The 25474-nt window shown below is 38.3% G+C and overlaps 1 protein-coding gene across 1 annotated transcript in view; it reads left to right on the top strand.

Moving 5' to 3' along the window:
* The window catches only part of HMCN1 (hemicentin 1), a 209226-nt gene that overhangs the window by 96049 nt on the left and 87703 nt on the right, over positions 1-25474 (top strand). Inside the window, exons 23-40 of the mRNA XM_026854028.1 lie at positions 551-678; positions 2426-2698; positions 3793-3888; positions 4293-4487; positions 5543-5673; positions 6350-6497; positions 7004-7130; positions 8136-8290; positions 10841-11119; positions 11736-12017; positions 13096-13204; positions 13788-13957; positions 14202-14356; positions 15128-15251; positions 16560-16661; positions 18820-18996; positions 21483-21634; positions 22356-22479. Of these exons, the coding sequence (XP_026709829.1) occupies positions 551-678; positions 2426-2698; positions 3793-3888; positions 4293-4487; positions 5543-5673; positions 6350-6497; positions 7004-7130; positions 8136-8290; positions 10841-11119; positions 11736-12017; positions 13096-13204; positions 13788-13957; positions 14202-14356; positions 15128-15251; positions 16560-16661; positions 18820-18996; positions 21483-21634; positions 22356-22479 (2927 nt within the window). The remainder of the gene's footprint in view (positions 1-550; positions 679-2425; positions 2699-3792; positions 3889-4292; positions 4488-5542; positions 5674-6349; positions 6498-7003; positions 7131-8135; positions 8291-10840; positions 11120-11735; positions 12018-13095; positions 13205-13787; positions 13958-14201; positions 14357-15127; positions 15252-16559; positions 16662-18819; positions 18997-21482; positions 21635-22355; positions 22480-25474) is intronic.

Genomic DNA, 25474 nt, shown 5'->3' with positions numbered 1-25474 from the left:
ATAATGACAATTGCTGCGAACACCAGAACTGGCAGTTGTGAATCTGAATAGTCTTTAGAATCCTCTCTTCCATCTTGAATCAACATAACATCTTTTTTTTTGTCCAGATGAAGTATTAACAAAAATTGTTTAACTTTAGCCCAGGTCAGCGGGGTCAGAATCAGAAAGCTTTGACAGAAGGTTGAAGAGCTCCATTTCTCTACCTATTGGGTTTTGGTGGGTTTTTTGTTTGTTTAGTTTTAAAGTTTTTTTTCCCAGTTCTAGAAACAAGACAAATTTTTTTTTAATATGTCCTATAAGTAGGTAGAACAAAATTTTGTAATTTGGATCTTCTATTTCAGATGTTTGCTGTGTATTCTGAATGTAGTAGCTCAGTAAAGAATTACAAAAATGCATAAATGTAAGTTATAGTTTAGTAGTATGGCACAGCTCAGTGTCCCCTGTAGAATGGTGATATTTTAGCTCATGGCAATCATTAGCAGTGTGTAAGTAGAGGCCATTCACCTTTCAGTAGATGTTTATACAACATATCTGCTTCTTATTTTTCCAGACACATTTTCCTACCCTTGGGGTCAATGAAGATCAGTGAGACACAAGTTTCAGACAGTGGAATGTATATCTGTGTGGCCACAAATATTGCTGGGAACATGACTCAGACAGTGAAGCTAAGTGTACATGGTAAGTTTTAACCTAAGGATAATCATCTGCAAGTTTTCACATGGAATTTAGCATCATGCAGAGCTTTTAAAACATTTTTCCTTATGTACATTAAATACTATTGACCTATATTCTTTCAAGTCATATTATCTTCATATGCAAGCTTTTGTAACTGGTTATGTGTAAAGGAAATATTGTATACATATATACACACACGCTCTCCTTCAATGCTTCATAGACTTGTAGAAGAATAATAGCACAGTATGACATTTGACTTTTTTCAAGTCAGCCAGAGGCTTCTAAGAACTGAAAACTTTTGTTCTAATGCACTTGGATGTTTTCTCTGCAGTTTCTCAGCAGTAAGTTTGCAAACAGTGGCTGAGAATAGCAAAGTTGGCTGAGGCTTACAGGTGTCGTTTCCACCAACTTGATGGGAATTACATATCCAAACTCTTCTGGTACGAATGTCAAAGTTTGCTTGCACACCTGCGCAGGTGGTGGTGAAACCAGTGTGCAACTCTGTCATGTGTGGGTAGGCAGCTCCTCCTGTCTTTGCACACAGCTGTATGCATATACATTCTGCTGTACCTGCCTTTGCAAACTGCTACCTTAACCTATTTTACTGTTCTTGTGCCCACCTTTCCCCCTCAGTAAAGGTATCTAGTTGGTCTTGCCCAAGCCAGGACTCACATCTGCTTTCCTCTCCCTTTTACCATTGATCATCACATTCTTTCTGCTACTCATCCCATACTGGGGCCCCAACGACTTACACAATGTCACGTCTTGTTAGCTCCATGCTCTCTCATTTATTCCTCCTCACCCATGTCAGCCAGGAACACAGGTTGTGCTACATGTACCTCCTGCCAGTGCTAAAATGCGTAATAGAGTGGGTACAGGAGCCACGGATGAGGCTGATCAATAATAATTGTGAGTGTATAGAAGTTCTCCTGTGGTTCATGTACAGTTTGGAAGTGTTGTTGCCAGTGCCTGTTGCCAGCCCACACCTTTGAAGTGGATCACATACCATGAATTTACCAGATTGAAACTCTCGCCTCCAGCTGCTCTAAAACCTTCAGACTACTCTAATTCAGTTACAGTGGCTATAACAGACTACTGTCTGGTTCTGTGTGTAGAGAAGTCTGTTATCAGTGCACATCTTTGTTTATCTGTAATTGTACATTAACAGAGAGTCTGGAAAAATGGCACTTGTTATTGTTTCAGGCATTCTTTATAAGTCTTTTTATTGTCAGTGATCCTTAGAAAGAAAAACATCGTGGCAAAAGAGTTATGTTGGATTTATATTATTTTTGGGGACCAACAAAATCTTTTCCAGTTATAATTTATGTCCTTGTCCAAACTTGTGTTTGGAAGCATACAAAGATCAGGGAATAGGGGAAGGAAATTAAAATGTCAAAAGGAAAATTAATTTTTATCATAAAAGCTTTTGAATTATTTTCTGTTATCAAGAGCCAGTACCAATAGCTCTTCAAATGTGCTCAGTGTAATACTATTGCACTATTCATGCGGAAGTCATGCGGTAGAGTTTGAAATGTAGCTTCTTCAAATAAGTTAAGCAATAGGGTATCGTACATCCTATCCTATGTAAAGAACATGCAGGTCAGCTTCCTTAGTCACCTGAGGGAATTTTGTTTCAGTGAATGAGGAAGGGCATTTTCTAAAATGACTGAAATGAGAAATAACTTTCTTCAAGAATGATCTTGTACATCATTTTCTTCACCTTACTATAGACTAAACTTGTCTTTCTTAGTTCCTCCAAAGATACAGCGTGGGCCTCGAGTTTTGAAAGTCCAAGCTGGTCACCGAGTTGACATACCCTGCAGCACCCAGGGGATCCCTCCCCCAGCAGTCACTTGGTTCAAAGACAGAAGTGCTGTGCCGATAGATGGTGGGCAGTTTATCCACAGCCCTGACGGAGCTCTAGGCATCAGCAACGTTCAACATCCTGATGCTGGAACCTACAAGTGTCTTGCTAGTAACGTAGCGGGCAGCGACATATCAGAGATAACAGTACAAGTTCAAGGTATTTATATTAGGGCTGTAGTCCTGTCTCCCTGCCCTGGCTAGGTATGACTTCATGCCAGTGCTGTCTGATTTATATTTTGGAGGCAATGGTCTTTGTTGACTGTTGCATGATGCAAAATCCAAATCTGTTTTAGATATTATGTCCTGATGTTAATTAAGGAAAATTAGAATTGGCAAGTAGTCTTTGGAGAGTTTGCAGAAATAAGAAAAAGGAACTCAGTATATTAATTTTTTTAATAAAAAAATCTTCAAACTACTTATGATTTGATTTTGTCGTAGGTAATTAAAATCAGGTTCCAGTATGGGAAACCTCTCTTTCAAATATTATCTCCATGTGTTCAGATATCTCACATTTTCAGAGACTGTTTCTGAACCTCAGGCCCCTGTGTCACAGCTTTAACTAGAATTGGAATTTATCATGAGCTGAAATTAAGCTCTTCAGTCATTTAGTATGCTTCTGAAATGGTGACTGGGCAGCAGTGGTCAATGTGCCAATTTAAATGTGTAGTATAACTCCTCACTTGATGGACTGACATACATCAACATAGCATGACTGACTTAAGCTAAGCAGTATTTGTTTCTTCTTTGTAATAGTCTAAAGGTAACATTTCCATCCCTTTGAATAGAGGTGCCGAGAACCACTTGTTACAGACAACAAAAAACTACCTGCCAGTAACTTTACTTAATTATAAATAACATTCTTTGTATAGATGCAGTCTGCATACAAGATTAAAATGGGATGCAAGAACAAAGGATGGAAGTAGCACTAATATGTGGTGTGAGAAAAAACAGTTTAAATAGTATTTTTCAGATTTTGCAGAAGCACTTTGTTGCTGCCTGCAAAACAAATATATTGGGTTTTAGAGAGAACCAGTTTCAGTCAGATTTGAAAGCCTCTTTGTACTGCTTACTTCCTAAATATTCCCACTGAAATCAAGACTGCTTGTATAGTGCACTTCATCAATGTAAAGAGGGTTATTGTCACCTGACCTTGCATGAATGAGGGAGACTTAGAAGCATTATGTATTGCCAGACTATATTTTCACATTTGGGAGCAGAGGGTGAGAATTTAGGGCTCTAATTTTCTTTCAGAGTCTCCTACTATCGAGGTTCTGGACCCTCCATACAATAATCCCTTTCAAGAAAGAGTGGCAAATCAGCGCATTGCATTCCCATGCCCAGCAAAAGGTGTGTATCATTGTTGCCATCTTTAGTGGCAAAAGTGTATTTTTCCGTTGACTGTTGAAAATTACTAAGTTTCTCTATACTCCTTGTCATGGTAAAAATGTACAATCTGCATAGTATTTTCCATATACAATTTATGTGGAAAAATTCAAACTAATGATGATGTAAATAATCACCATGTGTGGAAGTTCTGTGAAAAGTCATTGCTAGCCAACAAGTATATTATAATGTTTAGGACTAGGATTTAAAATGTCAAAACAGTCAGGCTTCCTCTAAGTTTGAAAGCTCATGGCCATCCTGTGCATTGTACTTGCCCGTAAGACTTCCAGAGCAGTGGGAATTGTTTGAATCATCCTTATTCTGAGCTGAGTGAAACTGTTTCTTGAAGCTTCACCTTTTCTTGCTAGGTATTCCAAAGCCTGTCATCAAATGGCTACGTAATGGAAGAGAGCTGACAGGCAGCGAACCAGGGATTTCAATTCTGGAGTATGGGATGCTGCTGATCATAACTTCTGTTACACCTTCTGATAATGGAGAGTATGTCTGTGTGGCAATCAATGAAGCTGGAAGTACAGAAAGGAAATACAACCTGAAAGTTAATGGTAAATAATACATTAATATTGGGGAACTGTTTTTGAAGAATATATCTTTTATTGTTGGAAATTGCATGCCCCAAATTTTCCTATGTGCAGTTAAATGATAAAAACCTAACCTGAGTATTTGCATTTCTATTATTCTGATACTCTCTGTATTTCTTCTGTTGTTTCTGTTCTCTGTGACTATGCATGAACCATCTTTGTTTTGCTTAGAGCCAGGTGTGTCTCATTTGTAGAGGGCTCTAGTTATACTTGAAAATTATAATGAAAATAACATATGAAGACTTTTATACTGTAGAAATTAAAGATTAGTGATAGATCTGCCTAAGTATGAGAGAAGTTATTTATCAGAATGAACACAGGAGAGTCCTTGCTCCTGATCTTCTTTTTCCAGAATCCCAATTGGAAAGTAGAAACTCTACAGGTGGCATTAAGATATGTTTCAATATTTTGCTTCTTAGAGTACTTTTATTCCAGTGTTGTTCACTTCCTATGATAGTTCTGATGCCTGAGAAGGATTATATCCTCATCTTTATTCTGAGAAAAGCAGGAATTCCATCTTGTGCCAGCAGGACTGTTTGAACTTTGAACGGCAGTGGGGTTTGAACTTTCTAATCCACCACATAAGGCCATTCTATTTGGACTCATAGTGGGACAAATGATAGGCAGATGTTCTTGGGGATGACTGAACCAGTGAAGAGGAAGGATGACTCTCTAGAAGCTGCTCCCTTTATGTGCTAAGCAAATATCATGGGATTTTAAGATTAACTAAATTGAAATTTAAAATGAAATGTTGTGATTATTCTCTTAAAATGTTGATGGTGATTGTGCTTGAGTGTATTTCTCTGGGAGTCTGTTGTTAGGCAAGAGAAGACTGTTGATAAAGAGAAGAAAGGACATGGGGGGGTGTCCAGATCCAAAAGGCAAATGGAAACATTGGGGAGGGAATGAAAAGGGTCTGAGAAATTTAGGTTATGGAGGTCCTTGACTTGGGGGGGAAGGAGGAAGTAGAAAATCACTGGAGTAGATGGCTTAATACGTGACTTTGAACTTCCTTGTAGTTCCTCCTGAAATTAGAGATCAAGAAAAGGTGACAAATACATCTATAGTTGTTCATCACCCTGCAAGTTTCTTCTGTGAAGTATCTGGTAACCCCTTCCCAATTATCTCCTGGTATAAAGAAGATACCCAGGTATGTCTGATTAACCTAACTGAAGTAACATAGTCATCATCAGTCAGTTCTGTGTTGAATTTTGAGTGCTTGGTGTGAGAGCTCATTCAAAGTAAAAACATGCACGTGCCTTTATGTATATTTACACTGCACTGAGAAAACCCATACAGAAAGCCAGCTAAATATGGCTAATCCATTAGTTCAGCTGTTCAATAAGTAAAAAATAAACTTTTCAGTTTCAGGATTCCCCTAGGAATTAGTCTCAGTGGTCTCCCAGTGTTGTAGATGCCAGACTCCTTGCAGAGGGGACCAATAATGGTATTTTCTTTATTCTATAGATGGAGAAATAAGAACTCTTGGGAGGTGATTTGAATTCCTTAGGAATATCCTTGAGTGCTATGCTTCTACTTGTAGCTGATAAGTGATAGTTTAAGATGAGGAGAGACCCCTTTATGCACCTTTGTGACTGACCATACTGATGGACAAAGAATTTCTTTGATTTTCCCACTCTCCATTGTATTTTGAGCTACAAGTCATATTAAATAGATTACAGAATTTGAGGAGATTAGTGCTGTAACTGAAAGGGGAAATGCATTATCCTTAGACTAAAACTACCATTTTCTCATAAAAATCCAGCTGTGATATTTGGCTGATCTAACTTGGATCGCATAAGAATAATGTTTCTGTTTCTTTTAAGGTTGTGGAAAGCAGTACTCTCCAGATTTTGCACAATGGGAAGATACTGAAGCTCCTTAAAGCTGCTACTGATGATGCTGGACAATATTCATGCAAAGCCATAAATGTAGCAGGAAGTTCTGAGAAGCTGTTCAACCTAGATATACTAGGTTAGTTCTAAAATTTTGGGTTTTGTTTGGTGGTTTTGTGTTGTTGTGGTTGTTTGTTTGTTTGTTTTTTTCCAAGATGGTGATCTGAAAAACAGTTGATATTTCAGAAGCCAATAAATTTCAACTCATAAATAGATTCTTCTTCTCACTGCCCATTAAATAGTGGCTGCCAGAGCACTCATCATGATGGCTTTTGAATACTTAAAATTTGCCATTCTTGTAGTAACACAGACAAAATGATGCTTTTCTTTACTGGATTTTAGTCTTTGATACTTTGCTTTGTATTTGGGGTGCACAGGAGTTGTTTTATGTACAATTCACCAGCACAAGGGTGGAAGTGTTTGTCGTAGTAAAAATGATGTTGGGATATAGCAGAAATCACTTTGCAGTGAAAACTAAAGTGTTGCAAGGGAATCTTACGATCCACTACTGCATTTCTTCCAGTTTCAGAGCATACCTTCTCTGGTTAAATATCAGTTCTTCCTGTAATGTTTGTCATTTTAAAGTTCCACCCAGTATAATAGGTGCTGATACCCCTGGTGAAATTACAGTTGTCCTCAACCAGGAAATCGGCCTGGAATGTAGAGCCAAAGGCTTCCCTTTTCCTGACATACACTGGTTCAAAGATGGCAAGTAAGTATATTACAGCTTTTCTGATTTGTGTCTAGATTATTCCTCTCTTAAAAATAGAAGGTGCACTGTACCAGCAAGCTCTGCTTCTGACTATTTAGTACTAAATTATTGTTATTGGATATAATTTGTGGGGGTGGTAAGTTCTTTAATCAAAAGTTAGCATCCTGCTTTTCTTTGTGAACCATCCTATTACTGACACTGGTACTTGCAGAACAAATCTGCAGTCTTTGATGCCAGACAGTGCTTGAACCAAGATAAACGTAAGCAGTTCTGTGTGTTTATTCTATGTATTTATTCTGTCTGGATTATTTTAAACGTATCATTAGATAAAATAGAGTTATTTTGCTGACATGATTTTTTCATTGGTAGATGGTACCTATGTCAAACATTTTTCTAGCTAGTGCCTTGTGCAGTTCTGCATACATACATTAAATGTTTTAAAACATAAGTAGCCTGCATGTTTCAGTTCAACTCATCTTCCAGGAAAGCATACCAAGAGAAGAATTCTTGGCAGCTTAAGTATTAGCTGAAAACCAAAATGGTCTGTAAATGTTTTTAAATAGTGCTTGTGTTTAACAATGTAGTTCCATATAGACATTGGCTAGTACTCACAGATATTCTGAATCTTTACTCTGGTATTGATATGCTGACACTTTCATCTGGTAAATACAAACATTGTGTTACCGGCAAAGGACTGTCATGACCTGAGTAATTAGAAAAAGGAACTGAAATCAAGAGTAGGACTCTGGCTCTGATGCTGGCATCCTGGATGACCTGAGTAAAGTACTTCTGTGTTTTGGTTTCTCCTAAAAACTAGGAATAGTTAATTATAATAGTTTGTCACTTTATGATGGTTCTTTGGGTTAATGCTGTTGCTCTAGTGCTAAATGGTACTCTTTAATGGTACAATTATGTCATTAAAGGACTACTTCTTATTACTGTCAGTTTAATTTAATGTTGAAAGGATGGGGTCAGAGTTGTGAAGCAAAGTAATCTCTATTCCAGGCCCTTGTTTTTGGGTGATCCCAATGTTGAGCTTCTGGACAAAGATCAAGTTCTGCACATAAAGAATGCTCGAAGGGTTGACAAAGGCCGTTATCAGTGCAGTGCCACCAACACTGCTGGCAAACAAGTTAAGGAAGTCAAGCTGATCATCCATGGTAAGTTTATAGAATGCCTTTAATTTTACATATAAGATTTCTTTTCTGAATGGAGATACTTGGACAAATATAAATTAAGGCTCTGATTCTGCAAATTTTGTGTGTAAACATAACTTTTTGAGCATTTATATATATGAAGTTAAGTATGGATGTAGTCTTTGCAAGCTTGGCCCTTAAGTGTCTTTTATTAGTTTCTAGTTGGTGAAAGCCAAATACCTTGAAGGGCCTCCTTAAATTTTGCTATCAATCATTTTCAACTGAACTGTATTAGTATCACATTGACTTAATTATTTTGATCTCCCTTATGAAGGAGAAAATTAATTAGAATATTTTTATTTTAATACACTTATGGCTTTATTTTTTTTAACCTAGTGCTGGGAGTAAATTCAGATGGAAATAAGTTAAAGTTAGTGAAAAAGTATACAGTAAAGTGCAAAAGCAGTAAGAATCAGACCCAAGTCTTTGAAAAATAATGCTCCAGATGATCTTCAGGTAGTGTAGTATGTCATCTTGCTTAAATTGGTGTAAACTGAGGTCATTTATAGCAAAAGAAGTAGCACTAGCATGAGATAACATTGTTGCATTATTATTTTTGTGTTTATAGCACACTGAGTATACTTTTTGTACTTTTACAAGCAATGGAGTCTTAATAAAGACATGGAGAACAGACAATTCCTATGATGAGTGTAGATAAGTTTAGTGTAAACAAGGAGATTCAGTTGGGAGAAAAGGAGAGGAAGGATTCATGGAAGAAAGAAGTAGCAGCTTTTGGAGGAGGACCTCTGACACAAGAAAAGTTTTTCAATTTGTAAAACAAAGAACATGTGAAAGCCCAGTGATACCTGAAAACAGAGAGCAGAGTTCTAGCAGAAATTAGGGGGAAGCAAGTGCAGAAATCTATAGATGGCATTACACTCTTCTACCCTTTACACTCTGGGCACGAATTGGAATCTGTGAGCCTTTAAGCTGATGAGTCCTCATTTGCTGTGGATTTGCTCCTGAAGACTGTATGTCTTTCGTTCTGATACCTGTGAATTTATATGTTATTTCCCTCATCTGGGACTCTTCTGAAGCACGGAGCACCCACATACACAGAAATATGTCTGTACATCAGTCATAGTGAAGTCTTTTTTTCATCAGGAACAAAGAAAATGCTGTGATGACTTGCAGATGATTGTGGCTGTTGTGAGATAGAGGAATTTAAAAACCCACACAAATTAAATCCTCACAGATGAGTAGACCTTACTTCAGGTTCTTAAAAAGAGAGAGCTGAATTTGTAACAGTAGAATGGAATACTACTTTACTTTTAAAATTCTCATTAACCCTGGCTGAACAAACAGGAGTCCACAGAGTGAGGAACAAAGATACTAATTCTTGATAGTTCTTACTTTGTTTTAGCTGTTTGGCTCTACTTTAAGCTTTGATATTTTCCCAAAACATGATGTTAAAGCCATTCCCAATCTCTGTGGATGAAAGCATTTGCTGCTAGAGAAGTGCATTTGCCTTTGAACTGTGTGTGTTTGGGCATGTTTTATAAGTTTGCGGGATTTTGTGCACAAATTGTTTAATTAGGAAAATATTTCATCATGGTTTGATAATCTACAAGGCCCATCTCATAAGCGTAGGTCCATTCACTGGCACTTTGCTTTACATTTCTCCAGTGGCTTTTTAAACGAACATTCTGTGAAAGTTAGTGGAAGTCTAGGATATACTGAACATGTTTGGCAGCAGAGGAGTTAATGTGTCTGCCAGATGTGTCTGGTACTTTCAGCAATCGTAAATTTAGTTGTTGCCAATTGCACTGTGTTTTTATTACTTCTACAGAGATTTATGAACTCTTTATATTGGCTGATTTACATGAGAGCTTGTTTGCTAGAAAAATCTGAGTATTGCTGCCTAGCGAGCAAGAGAAATGACTATAGGCCAAAAGTTTCAAAAATAGGGGCATAAAGCTAGACTGTTAAGCTCATATTTAGTCTCAAAGTAAGTGACTTCATCTTCAGAAGTTTTGAGTACTGAGCAGTTCCCACTCCAGTCGTAGAGGGTCTTGGATGTATTTGGTATTTCAAACAGCAGATTGCTGTTCCTTATTGGGAGGATGCACCTCCCAAGGTATACAGGGATTGCTCTTTACCCCTCAGAGACAGGGAATGCCAGAGCCCTGCCCAGATACATTGCAGGATTCATGGAGGCCCAGTTCCTAACTTGTTGGAGCATAGAAGGTAAAATGTTTCCAGGTACCTCTAGTGGGGCAGCAATGCTTTACAGTACCCCTTGCTGTGGCACTTGTTTTTTAGGTATATGGTGGCCCTTTGATGTCAGATTCCATTTCTGTTGTCTTCTCTTCATGTTTTCAGTTCTGTGTGCTCCAGAGAATTGTACAGGCAATGTATAACTGCTGTGGAAAATCAAAGACAAAAAACATCAGGAAAGTTGGAAGTCTGATTAAGCTAAAATCTTTTATTCTTACAGCATTCTAATATTTAATTTATTTAAACCTGCACAGACTTAGTATACTGTTTAATACTCTTGTTTTGTCTTTGAAATAGTCCCTCCTAGTATTAAAGGAGGAAATACTACCACAGAGGTGTTGGTGCTTCTTAATAATCTGATAAATTTGGAATGTGAAACCAAGGGAATCCCTGTTCCTACCATTACATGGTACAAAGATGGACGACCAATTATTTCTAGCCCCCAAGCTCAGTATATGGATAGAGGACAATTCCTGCAGATACCTCGGGCCAAAGTATCAGATTCTGCAAAGTATACTTGCCATGTGACCAGTGCTGCTGGAACTGCTGAGAAAATATATGATGTGGATGTCTATGGTAAGCAAGAGTTTACTGCACTTGGTTAATTGCTATGTTACAGGAAGTACATTATGAAAGTTTTTCTGCCTTCATAATGTTGACAGCCTTTGCAGGCCTGACAGGGGTGAGCAGGAGTCAATAGTTGTGTTTCAAGGCTGCCCTGTGTTAGCAAGACTATGTGGAGTGAGCTTTACACCCCGTGTTTTATGTGACTTAAAAAGCTCTTGACTTCAGGGGCCTTGATACCATACTTCAGTGAAGTATCACAACTATTTCTTCTCCATGTATCCCTTCTCTTTCTCACATGTGCATGCCGAACACCACTTACTTGAAATACCAACTATGTGTGGGATCTTTAGTGTACTGGTTTGAGACCTTCAGATTTAGTTCTTCCATCTCAAAGCCCTGCAGAGCCTCTATGTTATACAACCAGTCAATACAGAAGTACATCATTTAACTTCTCTGTTTCCCTTTTGTCTTGGCTTGCCTCAGCAGCAGATTTTCACATGAAATTGTGCCTGACATAATGGCATATAGAGCCAAAGTGGGTGGGGAGGAACTAACCCATTTGCTCTTAATACATTTTTCTGGCTATGGAATTAATCACTCAAATATATTTTTTTCCTTTCTACAGTTCCCCCAGTAATTGAGGGTGATGCTGACACAGCCCAGAACAGGCAGGTGGTTGCTGGCAATTCGCTGATGTTGGAGTGTAAAGCTGCTGGCAACCCTCCGCCTCTCCTTACCTGGTTAAAAGATGGTGTGCCTGTGAAAGTCAGTGACAACCTTCGGGTTCTGTCTGGTGGGAAGAAGCTGGAAATTCTGAATGCTGTTGAGGCTGACCAGGGCCAGTATTTGTGTGTGGCCACAAGCATAGCTGGAGAACAAGAAATCAAATATGAAGTTGAAATCTTAGGTGTGTGACCAACAGCTACTGATTTACCAGATTTCCATAAACTTAACAAAGCTTGTTTTTATTTTTGTTGGTACTGTTATATGAAAAGTGACTCAGTCAAGTTGCATACTTAGTTAAGTGTGGTCGCTGCATGCTGCTTCTATCCAGGGTTATGCAACAGCTTGAAGACTCTTACTTTCAGGTTAGTTCTTGAAGAGTTTTTGTACATGTCATAGGTAAAGACTATTCTCAGGAACCTTTACATTTTTTCTAACTTGTCTTTCTGTAAGAAAATCATAGTTATTAAAGAAATCATTGAAAAGTATCACTGAGCAGTTGCCTCTGGGATGAGAATACCTTTCTCTGAATTTGAGCTGTATTGTGCAAATTTTGAACCTTATACGAAGAAGATTTTTTTTTTTTTTTTTTCCCATTGAATCCTTTTCCATGGTCTGGATCTCATCAGTCTTTTCTGAATATCTCTAGGTAAATGAATTATACAAATGTTAGTCAGAATTTCCTGACACAGAAGGGTTTATTTAAGAACTTTAAAGGCTTGATTTTTAGGCTTTGAACTGCCTTCTTTAACATTGTATACTGTTGTGTGCAGATGTAGAGCATGTGTTCTACTGCTCCAGGTACATCTCACTGGTCTTTGCTAGTCAGTGAAGGAGCTGGGAGGAACTGTATGTCGGTGCTTCCTCCCCAGCTCACCTACTCCTGCAAGAGAACGAGACAAGGTGAAGATGACCTGGAAGAGGGTCCTCTGCACTATTGTTTTCTCCTTCTGGCAGAAGATGCTAAAAGTCCCCATCCCCCATTGTCCCCTGCCTCATTCACAAGGTTGTTCAGACAGAATCTGGAAAAAATAAGAAATAATAAAAAAAGAATGAGAAGAGTGATTTGAAGCCACAAAATAGAATTGGGTAGATGTTTCTCTTCAAAAAGGAACAGTGGTTCATAATGAACTACAAATCGGTGCGTGTCCCAAAGTGAGATGTATGTCGAGATTGTTTTTTTAACGTTACTATTTGAGATAGACTTTTAGGCTATTTCTGTTGCTTAAATGTTTCTGTTGATGGATTTTCCTCTCTTACAGTCCCACCATTTGTGGAAGGTGGGCATGAGCTCTTGGACTACATTGTAATTCTCCATAGCCCTTTGGAGTTGGATTGTTCAGCAACAGGGACACCGTCACCCACTATCATGTAAGGGGATTGGTATGACAGTAGAAACAAAAATAAAAATCTGCTGGTTGATTAGGTGAGCTTGCAGGTAGACTTTATGAACTGCCCATGTTATGTAGTGATGGTTAATGTGTGGAGGACAAACTCCTGGATCCACTGAAGACAGTGTCAGGCACACACATGACAGGATCAGGATTGTATTTTAAAGTAGTTTTTGTGTGTTATCCCAATATACATGTCCTGGAAATTAGAATAGATAACAAGAGCTGACAAAACTCTCATTCCCTTACTAATGCAACTGTGTACTTTTCATCTGCCACCTTTGACTGCTTTTACTTTGGAGTTTTCTGTGTGCCTCTGTTTGTGGCATTGGCTTTCACTATTGCTTCCCAGCTGTCAACCTTTCTGACTTCTTTAGTGTCTGTTCCCCTATACTCCCTTATCCAGATTAATTTATTTGGTATGTGGCACTCAGAAAAACAGAATAGTACCTTGCCTCGCCAAACCTTCCTAGAAATTCTGTTTAATTAATTTCAATTTAATTTAGGAGTGGTTTTGCCTCTTACTTTCACAGAGATCTGAGATTGTACTTTCCTTTTGGTAGGTGGTTGAAAGATGGTCAACCAATTGAAGAGGGGCCTGGACATAAGATCTTATTAAATGGACAGAAGCTTCTCATCTCTCGAGCTCAAGTGTCAGACACTGGCCGGTATAAATGTGTGGCTGCAAATAAGGCAGGAGAACATGAAAGGGAATTTGACGTTACTGTGCATGGTAGGTTACTCCAAGGGGTGTTGGGAGGAAGCAGCAGACTGCCTTTATTTTAAATTACTGTCAAGAAGGTGCTCAAATTTTCTGTAACTATTTATTTGTATTAGTAGGTTGAAAAATTGGAAATGAGAGTAGATGAAATAAAAGTAAAGCTGCTCTTACCTGTGGGGTATTGCTTCTATATATTTAAATGTATATGTTCAAAAGATGCTTTGTTTTTTTTTTTTTTTTCTGGTGCTTCCTGCAGTTCCTCCAACCATCAAATCAGCTGGGACTTCTGAGCGAGCTGTTGTGATACATAAGCCTGTGACACTGCAGTGCATAGCCAGTGGCATTCCTAGCCCTTCCATAACTTGGTTAAAAGATGGTCAACCAGTAAATACAGCCAGAGGAAATATAAGAGTAAGCACTACTCTCCTATGGGATCCAAACCACGAAAGATAGTTACAGTTAATTATACATGTTAGTGCTTCTTTTCCTTTTGCTTCCCTCATGCTGTGATATAAAGATGCTGAAGATCCATCCTGAGGAGCGATAGGCTTTTTACTTGAATAGGGCAGTATCTCAGCAGTGTTTAGTAGACTGCATCCTAATAGACATCTCCATATCAGAAAAGTCCATGACTGTAAATTCAGCCTCTGGCTCCTTTCAGTTCTACTTTAGCCTTCAAGGTATGGTTGTGTGCCAGCTGAGGTGGCAGAGGTGACTTTCCCACTTGTTATTGTGAGGTGGGATTAGATGAGATTTTCTTTAAGCGCTGCCATTGCTGGACCTACCTATACGTTCCCTTCTCACTGTGAGATTCTGACTTTTAAGTTGCTTGCATGCTCCCAGGGGTTGAGTGCTTGTCATGGCTTTGATTTACTTTAGGCTGGAGCAGTTTTTGACATCTTGCCAGCGGCAGCTCTCTCTGCCTGCAGCCTCCTCTTCACTTTGCTTGCCTGCCCCTCTGTCATCTAGGTCTCCTCACAGCTGTCCAGCTAATAATCCTGATGTCCCAGGACCACTGAAGTCTCTGAACTACCAAGACACTTCTTGCATGAATATTAGCTCCAGGTTAGAAGAAAGATGAGACTGGCTGTATTAAGCATAAATATCTGCTTTGCCATTACGCTTAGCAGCTCTGCCTGGGATCGTTGTGTAAGTGGTTCCCTGCTCTCTGTTTTGGTACAGCTGGAGTCCTCAGGCCGTATTCTGCAAGTTGTCAAGGCCCTGCTGGAAGATGCTGGCCGATACACTTGTGTGGCAACAAATGCTGCAGGAGAAGCCCAACAGCACGTTCGGCTTCATGTGCATGGTAATGTTTCTGCCTCTAGTCAGAAGCTAAACATGGCTGTTTTAAGGCAGCTTTTTTTACATCTGTATGCCTTTCTTTTTTAAGCTCTGGCATTTTTGTTGTCTCTGCACATCCATCTTTTTTTTCTTTCTTTGTCCCACTCCTTTAGTAAAAAATCAGGGTAAAAGCTGTCTGTCTTGGGATTTAGCCTTTCTCCTGTGGTACCAAGAGGCACAGAAATGAATGCCTTTCCAGTTAACTCTTCTGTTCAGAGGTGTCCCAAGAAGTCAAACACATCGCTACTAACCCACCACTCAGAAGGGTACTTCGTGCTTCTGAATCAAGATGTGGTGTACCACTGTCAATATTTTAAATTTGATCCAAGTCTTCTGGGGATAACAGCATTCCCTGTGACCTTGCAATGGGGAAATTTTACAGGAATGACTTTCCTGGTAAAGAAACATTCTCTCACGAGGGGATTTTTCAGACTGTTTAAAAGAAATTTTATTTTGCAGCTAAAAAGAGTATAAAAGGAATCAGAAAATTTTGAGAAGCTGTTGTTTGCATGTGAATTTAATAAATACTCTCACCATGATTCATGTTTCTTTGCCTCAGAAGTGGTCGCAAAGTATCTTCAAAGGATACAAGATGTGCAGGAATGGACTGTGGCAAAATGCTCATAATGAGTATGGTTATGTTGGCTTTCATTGTCCAACCAAGTCAGTAACTGGAAAATGTTAAACTGAAATGAAGAGAGATTGCAGTGTCTCCATGGATGAGAGTTAGAGCAACCGCACTCATTTTATACTGTAATAATTGTATCATAGTTAATTGTGGCGTCAGTCCCATGCTCATAAACACCTCTTTTGTGCTCAGTGTTCATGTTCAAAATGTCATTATCTGATCTTTCTGTCATGTTGTAGATTTATAAACTTTAATAAGGTAGAGTCGTGCTTTGTTAGTCATGCACAACATTCAGTTTAGTAATACCAGTTCAAGTGAGATGAACTTGCCACATTAGAACTGCTGTTCTGTGTTATGCACCCGTTTTCTGCAAGTCCATTTTAAGTATCGTTTTACCTGAAAAAAAAAAGAGTAGTAAAAATAATGTTTTGTTCTTCTTCACACTAATGAGGTTATATAAGTAGAGGAGTATTCCCATTTCAAAGACAAGCTTTCTTGAGAAATTCCTCTGTCATCCAGCAGTTAATTGAAGCTTATGCAGTTCATTGCCCAGAGTTTCTCAGAGGGCAGATTACTGTGTGATTGGATGTTTTCCTAGCTGGGTGGCTGAATTAATGAAAACCTGATGCCTTTGTCTTTTCCCAGAACCACCCAGTCTGGAAAATGCAGGAAAAATGTTAAATGAAACAGTGGTGGTGAATAATCCAATCCATCTTGAATGCAGGGTGTCTGGAAACCCTCTGCCAGGTATGCACACACCTTTGAGAACATAAACCTTTTATCAGATCTGCTTTCACTTCTACATGTTTTTTGAAAGTAATGGCTATTTTGAATGTGAAGTGAATTCTGTGGGTTTTTAAACTAGCTAGAAACTATTGAATACTATGTATAATGGGAAATAAGATATCAGCTGATATGGAATATTGAGGAACTTGGTAATCCCCACCATATTTAATTAAATGAATGAAAACCAGAAGGATAATCTACTCCTTTGCATGTATAGCAATGCCCTGTCCATAGACAAGAATACTGTTAGTCTTCTGCTAAATCAGCTTTAAGCACATCTACTCTTTTCCCTTGTCAGACTAATATTTTATAATGTAGGGCAGACTTAAAACAGTACCTTGTGTACTGAGTGTGCCTGTCAAGTGTGGCCATGTCTAGGACCTTATCTAAAGTCTACTGAAAGTGATAGGAGGTTCTTTGTTTGGTCTGGGCCCTTTGTCTTTGAAAATGAGTAGTTTTTCTGTGTGTGTACAGTGCTTTCTGTGGCTTGCTCCAGTGATAAATTATACTAATGGATTTGTGGGTTCTCCTTATATTCTAAGCTTTGAAAACTAGGCTGTGTATATCTGTGTTTTATTTTCCTCACATTTTGTGGATTTTTTTTTTTCTTTTGAGGCAAGTTTCCCATAGAAGTCATAGGCATTTGCCCAAGTGAGAGATAAAGGAATTTGGCTCCTGTTTAGACTGATGGATCTTGTGAATTGTTTCTGAGCTGAAAAAATTCTAAAGCAAGCTGGATTTTAGCTAATTCATTGCTGTGATTCAGTTGCTAGGATTTTTGCATTAGGACTTTTTGTTGTTGAGATGTTCACATAAAAATATTTCCTTCTTTTTTTCTGATGTGTATGTCTTGTTCCCACCTTATTCAGATGGGATATAAAAATAGCATGTTAATATGAAAATAAGTCTCCTTATTATTGTACAGCAAAACTTGGTGAACAGTGTATAACTAATGTCTTATTTGCAGTATAGCAATTTATTTTTGTGCTGATTATAGTCCCATTTTCAGAAAAAAGGTGTCACTAAATTTCAGATGAACATCCAGGATCACCTTCTCTACATTACTAAGAATAATAGCAAGCTTTTATTTTCCACACTAATTTATACCTGCATAAAACAAGATTTGAAATTATTGGGGCATATGTAAAATTTTATAAAAACGTAAGGATTTTATATTCATTTTGCACTCTTTTTCCCTCATCAAATTGTCAGTTATTTTAGAACAAACAATTAAAATGATGGCGTTCATACAATTTACACAATAAAACAGTTTACTCACCTCTTCTATGTGTGGTGTGATGCTACATACTAATGTCAAGATATGACATTAGCTAAGAAAAGTGATAGTACAACATCATGCTGAAAAAGAAAGAACCTTTCATGCAGTCTTGTTCATTGGTCAGGTCAGATTATTTCTTGAATGTGTGTCTTTCACGGAAAACCTGTGTGCTACAGAAAATGATTCAGTAAGTAGCAGTTTCATCTGAGTAGTGAAGTCATGCCAGTAGAGCATTAAGTTACACATTCTGCTGACAGAGGGTGCCATCTTTTGGCTGAGATGCAAAAAAGTCCACAGATTTTGTTAATAGAATTTTTGTGTGTGTGTGTGTGTGTAATAGCCGTTTCTGTGCTTTATTTTCAGTTTTTCAGTCTGTCAGTTGAATATTGATTTGATTACTTGCATTTTGGTTCTGTTAACTTTCCCAGGTTGTTCAGTTTAATGTAGCAATACTTTAGGATAAAAGGTGAACAAGTCATATTATTGCATATTTTCAAACAGCTGCTGTTGACCTTGGTATGAGATAAGTAAATCCTCTATGTTTTGTGTTATATTTTTTTTTACTTCAGAACACTTTTTCATGAATATGTGGTGCACATGGATGACTATGTCACGTTCGCTATTGAATTCTGTAGACCTAGTCAGTATTTTGCACAAAAGTTACCAATTTCCTCATTTTCTAGTTACTTTTTATTGGTATTAATTATGACTAATACTGGTATTGGTTTGTAAATGTTGTTGTTATGTACCTGAAAACTTAGATGGAAGTGTGAAGGCTATTTGGTCCCACTGTTTGTAATGGGTCTATTTTTTGCAACTTTCCCATCTTTCATTATGCAGCTATCGCATGGTACAGAGACAATCGTCCACTTCCCAGCACTGCAAGTTCCACTTTCCTGAACAGAGGGCAGGTTCTGCAGATTGAGGGTGCTCAGATCTCTGACACTGGTATTTACAAGTGTGTGGCTGTCAATACAGCAGGCACGGCTGAGTTGTTTTACAGTCTCCAGGTTCATGGTAAGTAGTATAAAACTTGTGGAAAACACGCAGAGTTTTCAAGTTTCAGGTCTGTTCAGGAGCCTTACCATCACTCATCATACCCTTGTACTGGAAGAGATATCGAAGGGGTCAGAGGGAAGAAAATTCCCTCTTCTGTTTTTCTGTGACATTAGAAGACATGTTTTGAATTAGGAAAATGTGGTAAGGGAAGTCAGTTCTAGGAAGATGAGCAGAGACACCAGACTTGTGGAAGAGGTATTTATACTGTCACTTCATCAATTTGGAAGGCCTTGCAATTGCTGGGTTTTGCTGTAGATTACTTTAAAGCTCACAGTAGATAAAGAAGGGACAGAGATCAAATGCGCTCTCATAATCCAAGAGTTTTAAAGAAAAATGCACTGTGTCTAATAAGATGAAGTGGACATGTGGGTGTTTGCAAACATGAGACACCTGATCAAAGCCAAACTGGAGTTTTTCCACTGATTTCAGTGGCTTTTGGATGGGGCTGTAATCCAAATTCTTATCTTTGATACATGCATATGCTTGTAGCTGGCTTTCTGTGGGAGTCTTCCATGCTAAACTATGGCCCAAATTTGGCACAGTGTCCCCAGCTGAGATGCACACAAAGTATGTAGTTCTTACTAATGTTAATTAGCAAATAATGACTTGGGCAATACATTTCCATGGAATTAATGACCATCATGGGGAAAAACTGATGGCTCAAGACATGGTCACAATTAACCCCACCCAGTGATTAATAACTAAAAAAATATTTAGAGCTAAGGTCATTATTCTGGTTAAACCGCAAAATGAAAAATAACTCTGAAGTATATGTGTGTCCTTATGGGTAGTGGAGTTTCAGTGGATATGTCTGGAGTTTTCTAGGGAACTAATACTTTCTGACTTAGACACATACAATTGTTTCCCCTTTGAAAACAGATTATATGCAGTTGTAGCCAGAACTAATTGCATCAAAGGAAGCTGAAACACTTATCCATGAACCTACTTAATTCAGCTTGTGTCATGCCAGGCTTACAACAGAGTGCTTTTTGAATTTACCATGAACATTTATCATCCAGTTTACGTAAGAGTTTATGAGTTTGCTCTTCTCAAACTTGAGGTTTTTTCCGCTCGTAATAGTGAAAGGAAGAATGACTACTTAATGGAGAACAGACTCTGAAGTGTCAAGTACAGAAAGTTCTGCTGCATTTACTGAAAGCTGGCTCTAGGTTTAGGTTTCTGCATGGCAGTTGACATTGTGAATGAGCACCTGTGGTCGCTGATCGTGGGTCATATTCAACAACTGTTGTTACTAGTGTTGTGGATGCAGTAGCTATGATAGAAATTATCATATCTTTTTTGCATTAAAAACAATGCTCGATACTGCAGGCTTTAACATTAAATGTTAGGCAGGCCTACTGAAGGAAGCATTTGAATTCCAGTTTAGTGTATTTGTATGATTTCATTGTTATTAATTTTTTCCACTTCTTGCTCACCACATTCTTAAACATTTGAGAACAATGGATGCTATTGTCATGAAATAAGGGAACTGTGTGCATGTGTGTGTGGGGAAAAAAGATTATATAAAATCACATTTGCTTTTTTTTTTTTCCATTTCTGCTATTATGGGAATTTTAGGTATCTAAAAGTAGGTAGCCTAAGTTACAGGCTATTAGAGGTTGCTGAATTTATTAATGAATTTTATTTTCAGTACAGAATTTTATACATTTTTTTTTTTTCCTAACATAGGATATGTATGAGTAGATCACATTTTTCTCATGTCTTTCTAAGAGTGACTTCAAGTATTAAGTTTTATACGGATACTGACTGTAAAGCTTTAATACTAAAGTAGCAGTAGTAGAAGCAAATAAAATGGTTTTGATTCTCCTGAAAAATGAAGCATCTCCTTTTTTTTAATACTTTGTGTCTCCCTTTTTAACATAGATCTACAAAATTTGCTGGACTTTATCTCTATAGTAAGTGTTTTGAGATGTTCCATTAAGCTGGTTTTTATCATCAGACAGCAGATGTTATACAGTCTAATCTGGTAAATGTTCACATATGCTCTGCACAGCCAATTTATTACTCTGAATATGTATTTTCTTTATGCAATTTATATGATAAAATTCTTTCTTTAATCCCCACCACTCTTAATGCCTTTTGAAAGGTCTAAATGGAATACTATAAAGGTTTGAGGGAATATTTTTCTGGTTTTCTGCTATGGTTCCTGGATTTTGCTGCTGTCCTTTGGGCTGTAGGCCTGGTCCCGCTTACCTTGCTCACAGTAGTTTCATTGAAGTTATCTGACTGCTTATGCAAGGAAAGAGGGGGATTTGGCACAGAGCGAACAAATGACAAGAGTTCAGTAGGAGCAACATGAGAAATCTTTCCAACAATATAGTGCCTTGCAGAAAGAGAAATAATGTCCAAAAGTAAGCAGCACATTTAATTTCCTTCTGATTAATACTGTTACGTAGCTGTTTCAGCTTTGTTTTTGATTTCAGTCCCACCATCAATCTCTGGCAGCAGTGACATGGTGACAGTGGTGGTTAATAATCTCGTGCGACTGGAATGTGAAGCAAGAGGCATCCCTGCTCCTATTCTGACATGGCTAAAGGATGGTAGTCCTGTTTCCAGCTTCAGTGATGGAGTGCAGGTACTGCCATCAAATCCTGCTATCTGTGCTGTTTCGTGTTGTGGTAGGGGACTTTTAAACTGGAACAGTTGAATGGGGATGAGGATATGGAATGAAGGTATAAGTCCTATTGCTCTAGGTTATTGGTGCAAGTTTAGCTCTAGTAATTACTGTGTGAAGTGAGAGATATTGATATATTGAAATAAGGTGGTCCTTTCAGCTGATTTCATACTGAGTAAGAGTTTGCATCAAGAAATTTTTCGCTTAGCTGGCCAGAAGAGAAAATTGGAGCATGTTCCTATGCTAAAGAGATCCATAGAGCTCAAGATCATGTAATATTTCATTACATAAAATAGTAATTTGGAAAAAAAGAAAGACCACTTATGTAAGGAGATATTTCAGAATTAAAAGGAGGGGGCATGGTTGTTTTTTGAAAGCTAAATACTATTATCTGAAAGGAGGGTGTGGAGATTTGTATACTCTGTGGGCACAGAGCACAGACACAAGGTGTGATGGAATGTTTGAAACTGGTAAGAGGGAGGAATGTCTGGATCCTGCAAAGATGTGTGAATGTCAGAAGTTCCCTATGGACTTGCATTGAGTTAGGCTTCTACAGTCAAAAGAGAACAACAGAGTGTGGGAAGCAGTGGCAAAACAAGCATTTAATTTTGAAATGAAAGTTTTCTCTGCTTGTGTTTCACATTGAGGCCTGTATTTGCAGTGTGTCCTGTTTGTATTCCAGGTTCTGTCTGGGGGCCGAGTCTTGGCATTGAATAGTGCTCAGATCAGTGACACAGGAAAATACACTTGTGTTGCAGTGAATGCTGCGGGTGAGAGCCAGAGAGATATTGATCTCAGAGTTTATGGTGAGATTTTCTGACAAATCCCTCTATTTTTTTTGGTCATGAAAACTGTTCATGGAGCTTTAAACACACTCTGGCCCAGACTCTTAGCAACATTGAAGACAAATTGTTCCAATTCATAATGAAAGGCCAAGTGACAAGGTGTGTGTGCGTGTATAAGTAAAAATATGTGTGTATATATATGTACACATATTAAAGTATGTATGTTCTTCTGTGTATCCTTGAAGAAATATAGCTACAACAGTGAATTTATAAGTTTAATACCTAAAGGCTCTTTTATAAATGATATGAGAAAATGTGTGTTTGTGTAAAAAAACAATCAACCAACCAAACAAACAAAAAAGCACCAACAAAAAAACCTCAACCAAAAACGTGTAGAACCCACAGGCAAAAGATATTACTCGGGCCAGAACTCAGTTGTCTTTATTGAACTAGAATGAGTCAATGTGAGTTTGCCATAGAGCTCTCCAGTTTCTGCTGCATTTTAAATACCTTACTATGCTTGCCTAAATGGTGGTGACTTTTTTAGTGCTAACAATGACATTGTATTGAGCCCAACCAGTCAACTTTGTCTCCTTCACGAAGAAGGGAATGTATCTTTAGCTTTTGTACTTTACCAGTTTTCCAAATTATGTCAATAAGTTAATTCTGAAGTCTTATGAACTGAACTCATGTGAATTCATCCTTCCTGCTCATTTCTTGTAACTTGTATGAGCTTCATCCTGATTTCTTGTGACTTGTATAAAATGCCTTTTCATATTCCTTTCTTAGTGATCATTGGTGATCTACAGATATCAAAGGGCCAGGAGGAATGCCAGGGACTTTGACTGTACCAAGTTTTATGCTTCCCTGGACAGCTCAGTGGTTTTTGTACACCAGTGAAATGAGGATGAACAATTATCTGCCATTTGTTTTAGAAATCTTTATGGTACCACATGTGGAGAGAGGGTTTTGGAATTGAAGAACCTTTGTGGTTTTGCTTCTGCTTTCAGTAGGTCGGTGGAGAGAGAACGGGTTTGGGTCTGCCAGTCTTTGCTTGATGGCAACCATAAGCAGAAGTCTGGAAAAACTTGCAAGAGAAGTTAGAAGTTTGGATGTTTTCTAAGGTGAATAGGGACAGCTAGCCAAGTTATTTGGTTTTGAGTTTGGATTTCAGAATTGACTTCCTTGTAAATGCACTGTGGTTAGAATACTCGTGACTTGAGTCACAGCTACTCTTGCATCTGCAAGGGGCAGTTCAGAAAGTCAGGTCTCTGGCATGACAAGCTAACTCAAGGTTAATGTAGGCTGGAAGGTTTTATGTCTACAGCAAAGCATATGAAAGTCTCTTGTGGAGTTTGAGGACAGGTGTTTATGTGTACATAACCATGAAAGTGGCATCAATATATTTATTGTTTCTCTCATTTTCTGGATGCTCTGTCCATTTTAGTTAGTTGAAATCAAAAGAGTTAGTTGTGTATGTTTAAAATTACTTTTGTATTAGGAGCTAGCCAGGGTTGAGCTCAGCTGCGGGGCCATCTTGAGTGAGGCTGTCACCAAAAAGTAATATTACTCTTCAGACTTGCCTCATATGGGTAATCTAATTAAGAAGTCACAGGAAGAAAACAGTTTGAAGTTCAGTTGGAGCTGATATGGTTAGAAATGTGCGGTGTGCTGAGCCAGCCTAGGAGTTGTAACAGTCTGGGTAACATATAGTTACCATGAGCATCATTTTATTAATTTTCAAACCTATTCCTTCAGAAACAAATGCTTTAGTGTCTGTCTCTGTTTCATAAAATCACTTTCCTTTTGAACACATTTCAATTCATTTAGCTGAGAGGAAAAGTAATTAGTGGAAAAGTATTTGGAAATAAGTTTTCCTTCTGCAGTAATGGATCAGCTTCCAATTTTCAGTTCCACAACACTCGTAAAGAATCTGGGCCTTTGTGAGTTCTGCAAGGAAAGTAAGATAGACAGATTTTTTTTTTTTTAGTTACTATATTTCTTATCCACAGAGACCAGACTTTTCCCTAAATTATTTCCAAACTGTGAAATCAGCTGTTCTGCTTAGTACTTCCTGTGCAAGTAAAACAAAGCTTCATTATTAATGTTATTTTTTCAGGACTTTTGAGATTTGTATTGCTGGTTTACTGAGTTCCACTTTGGGCAAAGTGAACAGTCAGTGCATAGCAGGCAAAAAGATCCCGATGAATACATATAACCAAAGTAATTCTTGCTAGGAGAGTTTTGATTTTGTAAATCCTTTAATTGCAGATCTAATGTGACATTAATATCAAGAGTTTACAATGAACGTGCTTTATGTTTTTAAATGTCAAGAAAGGAAAGGGAAACCCTATGGGTTGTTTTAAGGATTTAAGAACATTAAGGCCACAAACAAATTCTTTTCTAGATCATGCTTGAGCAGCTCAGTAAAGCACTAAAAGCACTTCTCTCCCCAGTTTGCTGTAGTTACCTGTGCTGGTGATGCAGACAGGAACCTGCCCTGCTGCAGCCTGCATGACGCTTCCTCATTCTGTCCCACGGGCTCTGATCTAGCAGAGGGAACCTCTGGTAGAGAGCTGGTGGTGAGCAGCAGCGGTGGAGGGCGGGATAACCTACACCACTGCCAGCATGTGTCAGACACTGGAATACTTTAACACTCTTGATGCGGCAGTGTTCTGTCAGCAACTCAAAGCTGCCTGAGAAGTCTCAGACAATTTCCTCTGACCAATGGTACAGCATGCTGTTACCAAAGGACCTTCAGTTCAGCCATGAATACTGATACAAAGCCATAGATGGCAGGTTTTGGTCTTTAACCGTTTTATTTAAGCTCATCTTGTAAGTCTAATATTTCCTCCCTTTTTTTATTAGACTCCAGCCATAAACACTTTCCCATGGAAAATTGCTGACTTGCTGTGTTCCAAGGTTTAGTTCTCAGTTGCTTTCTCAGTTGCTTTGTTTTTCTGACTGTGGAAACACAAATGCTTCTAGAAAGGCGGGGGGGGAAGGCACTAGATAC

Source organism: Athene cunicularia (genome assembly GCF_003259725.1).
Source record: "Athene cunicularia isolate RWA chromosome 8 unlocalized genomic scaffold, athCun1 chr8_part1, whole genome shotgun sequence".
Classification (NCBI taxonomy): Eukaryota; Metazoa; Chordata; class Aves; order Strigiformes; family Strigidae; genus Athene; species Athene cunicularia.
The sequence above is the reverse complement of the archived record's forward strand: the minus strand, read 5'-3'. Positions and strand labels throughout refer to the sequence as shown.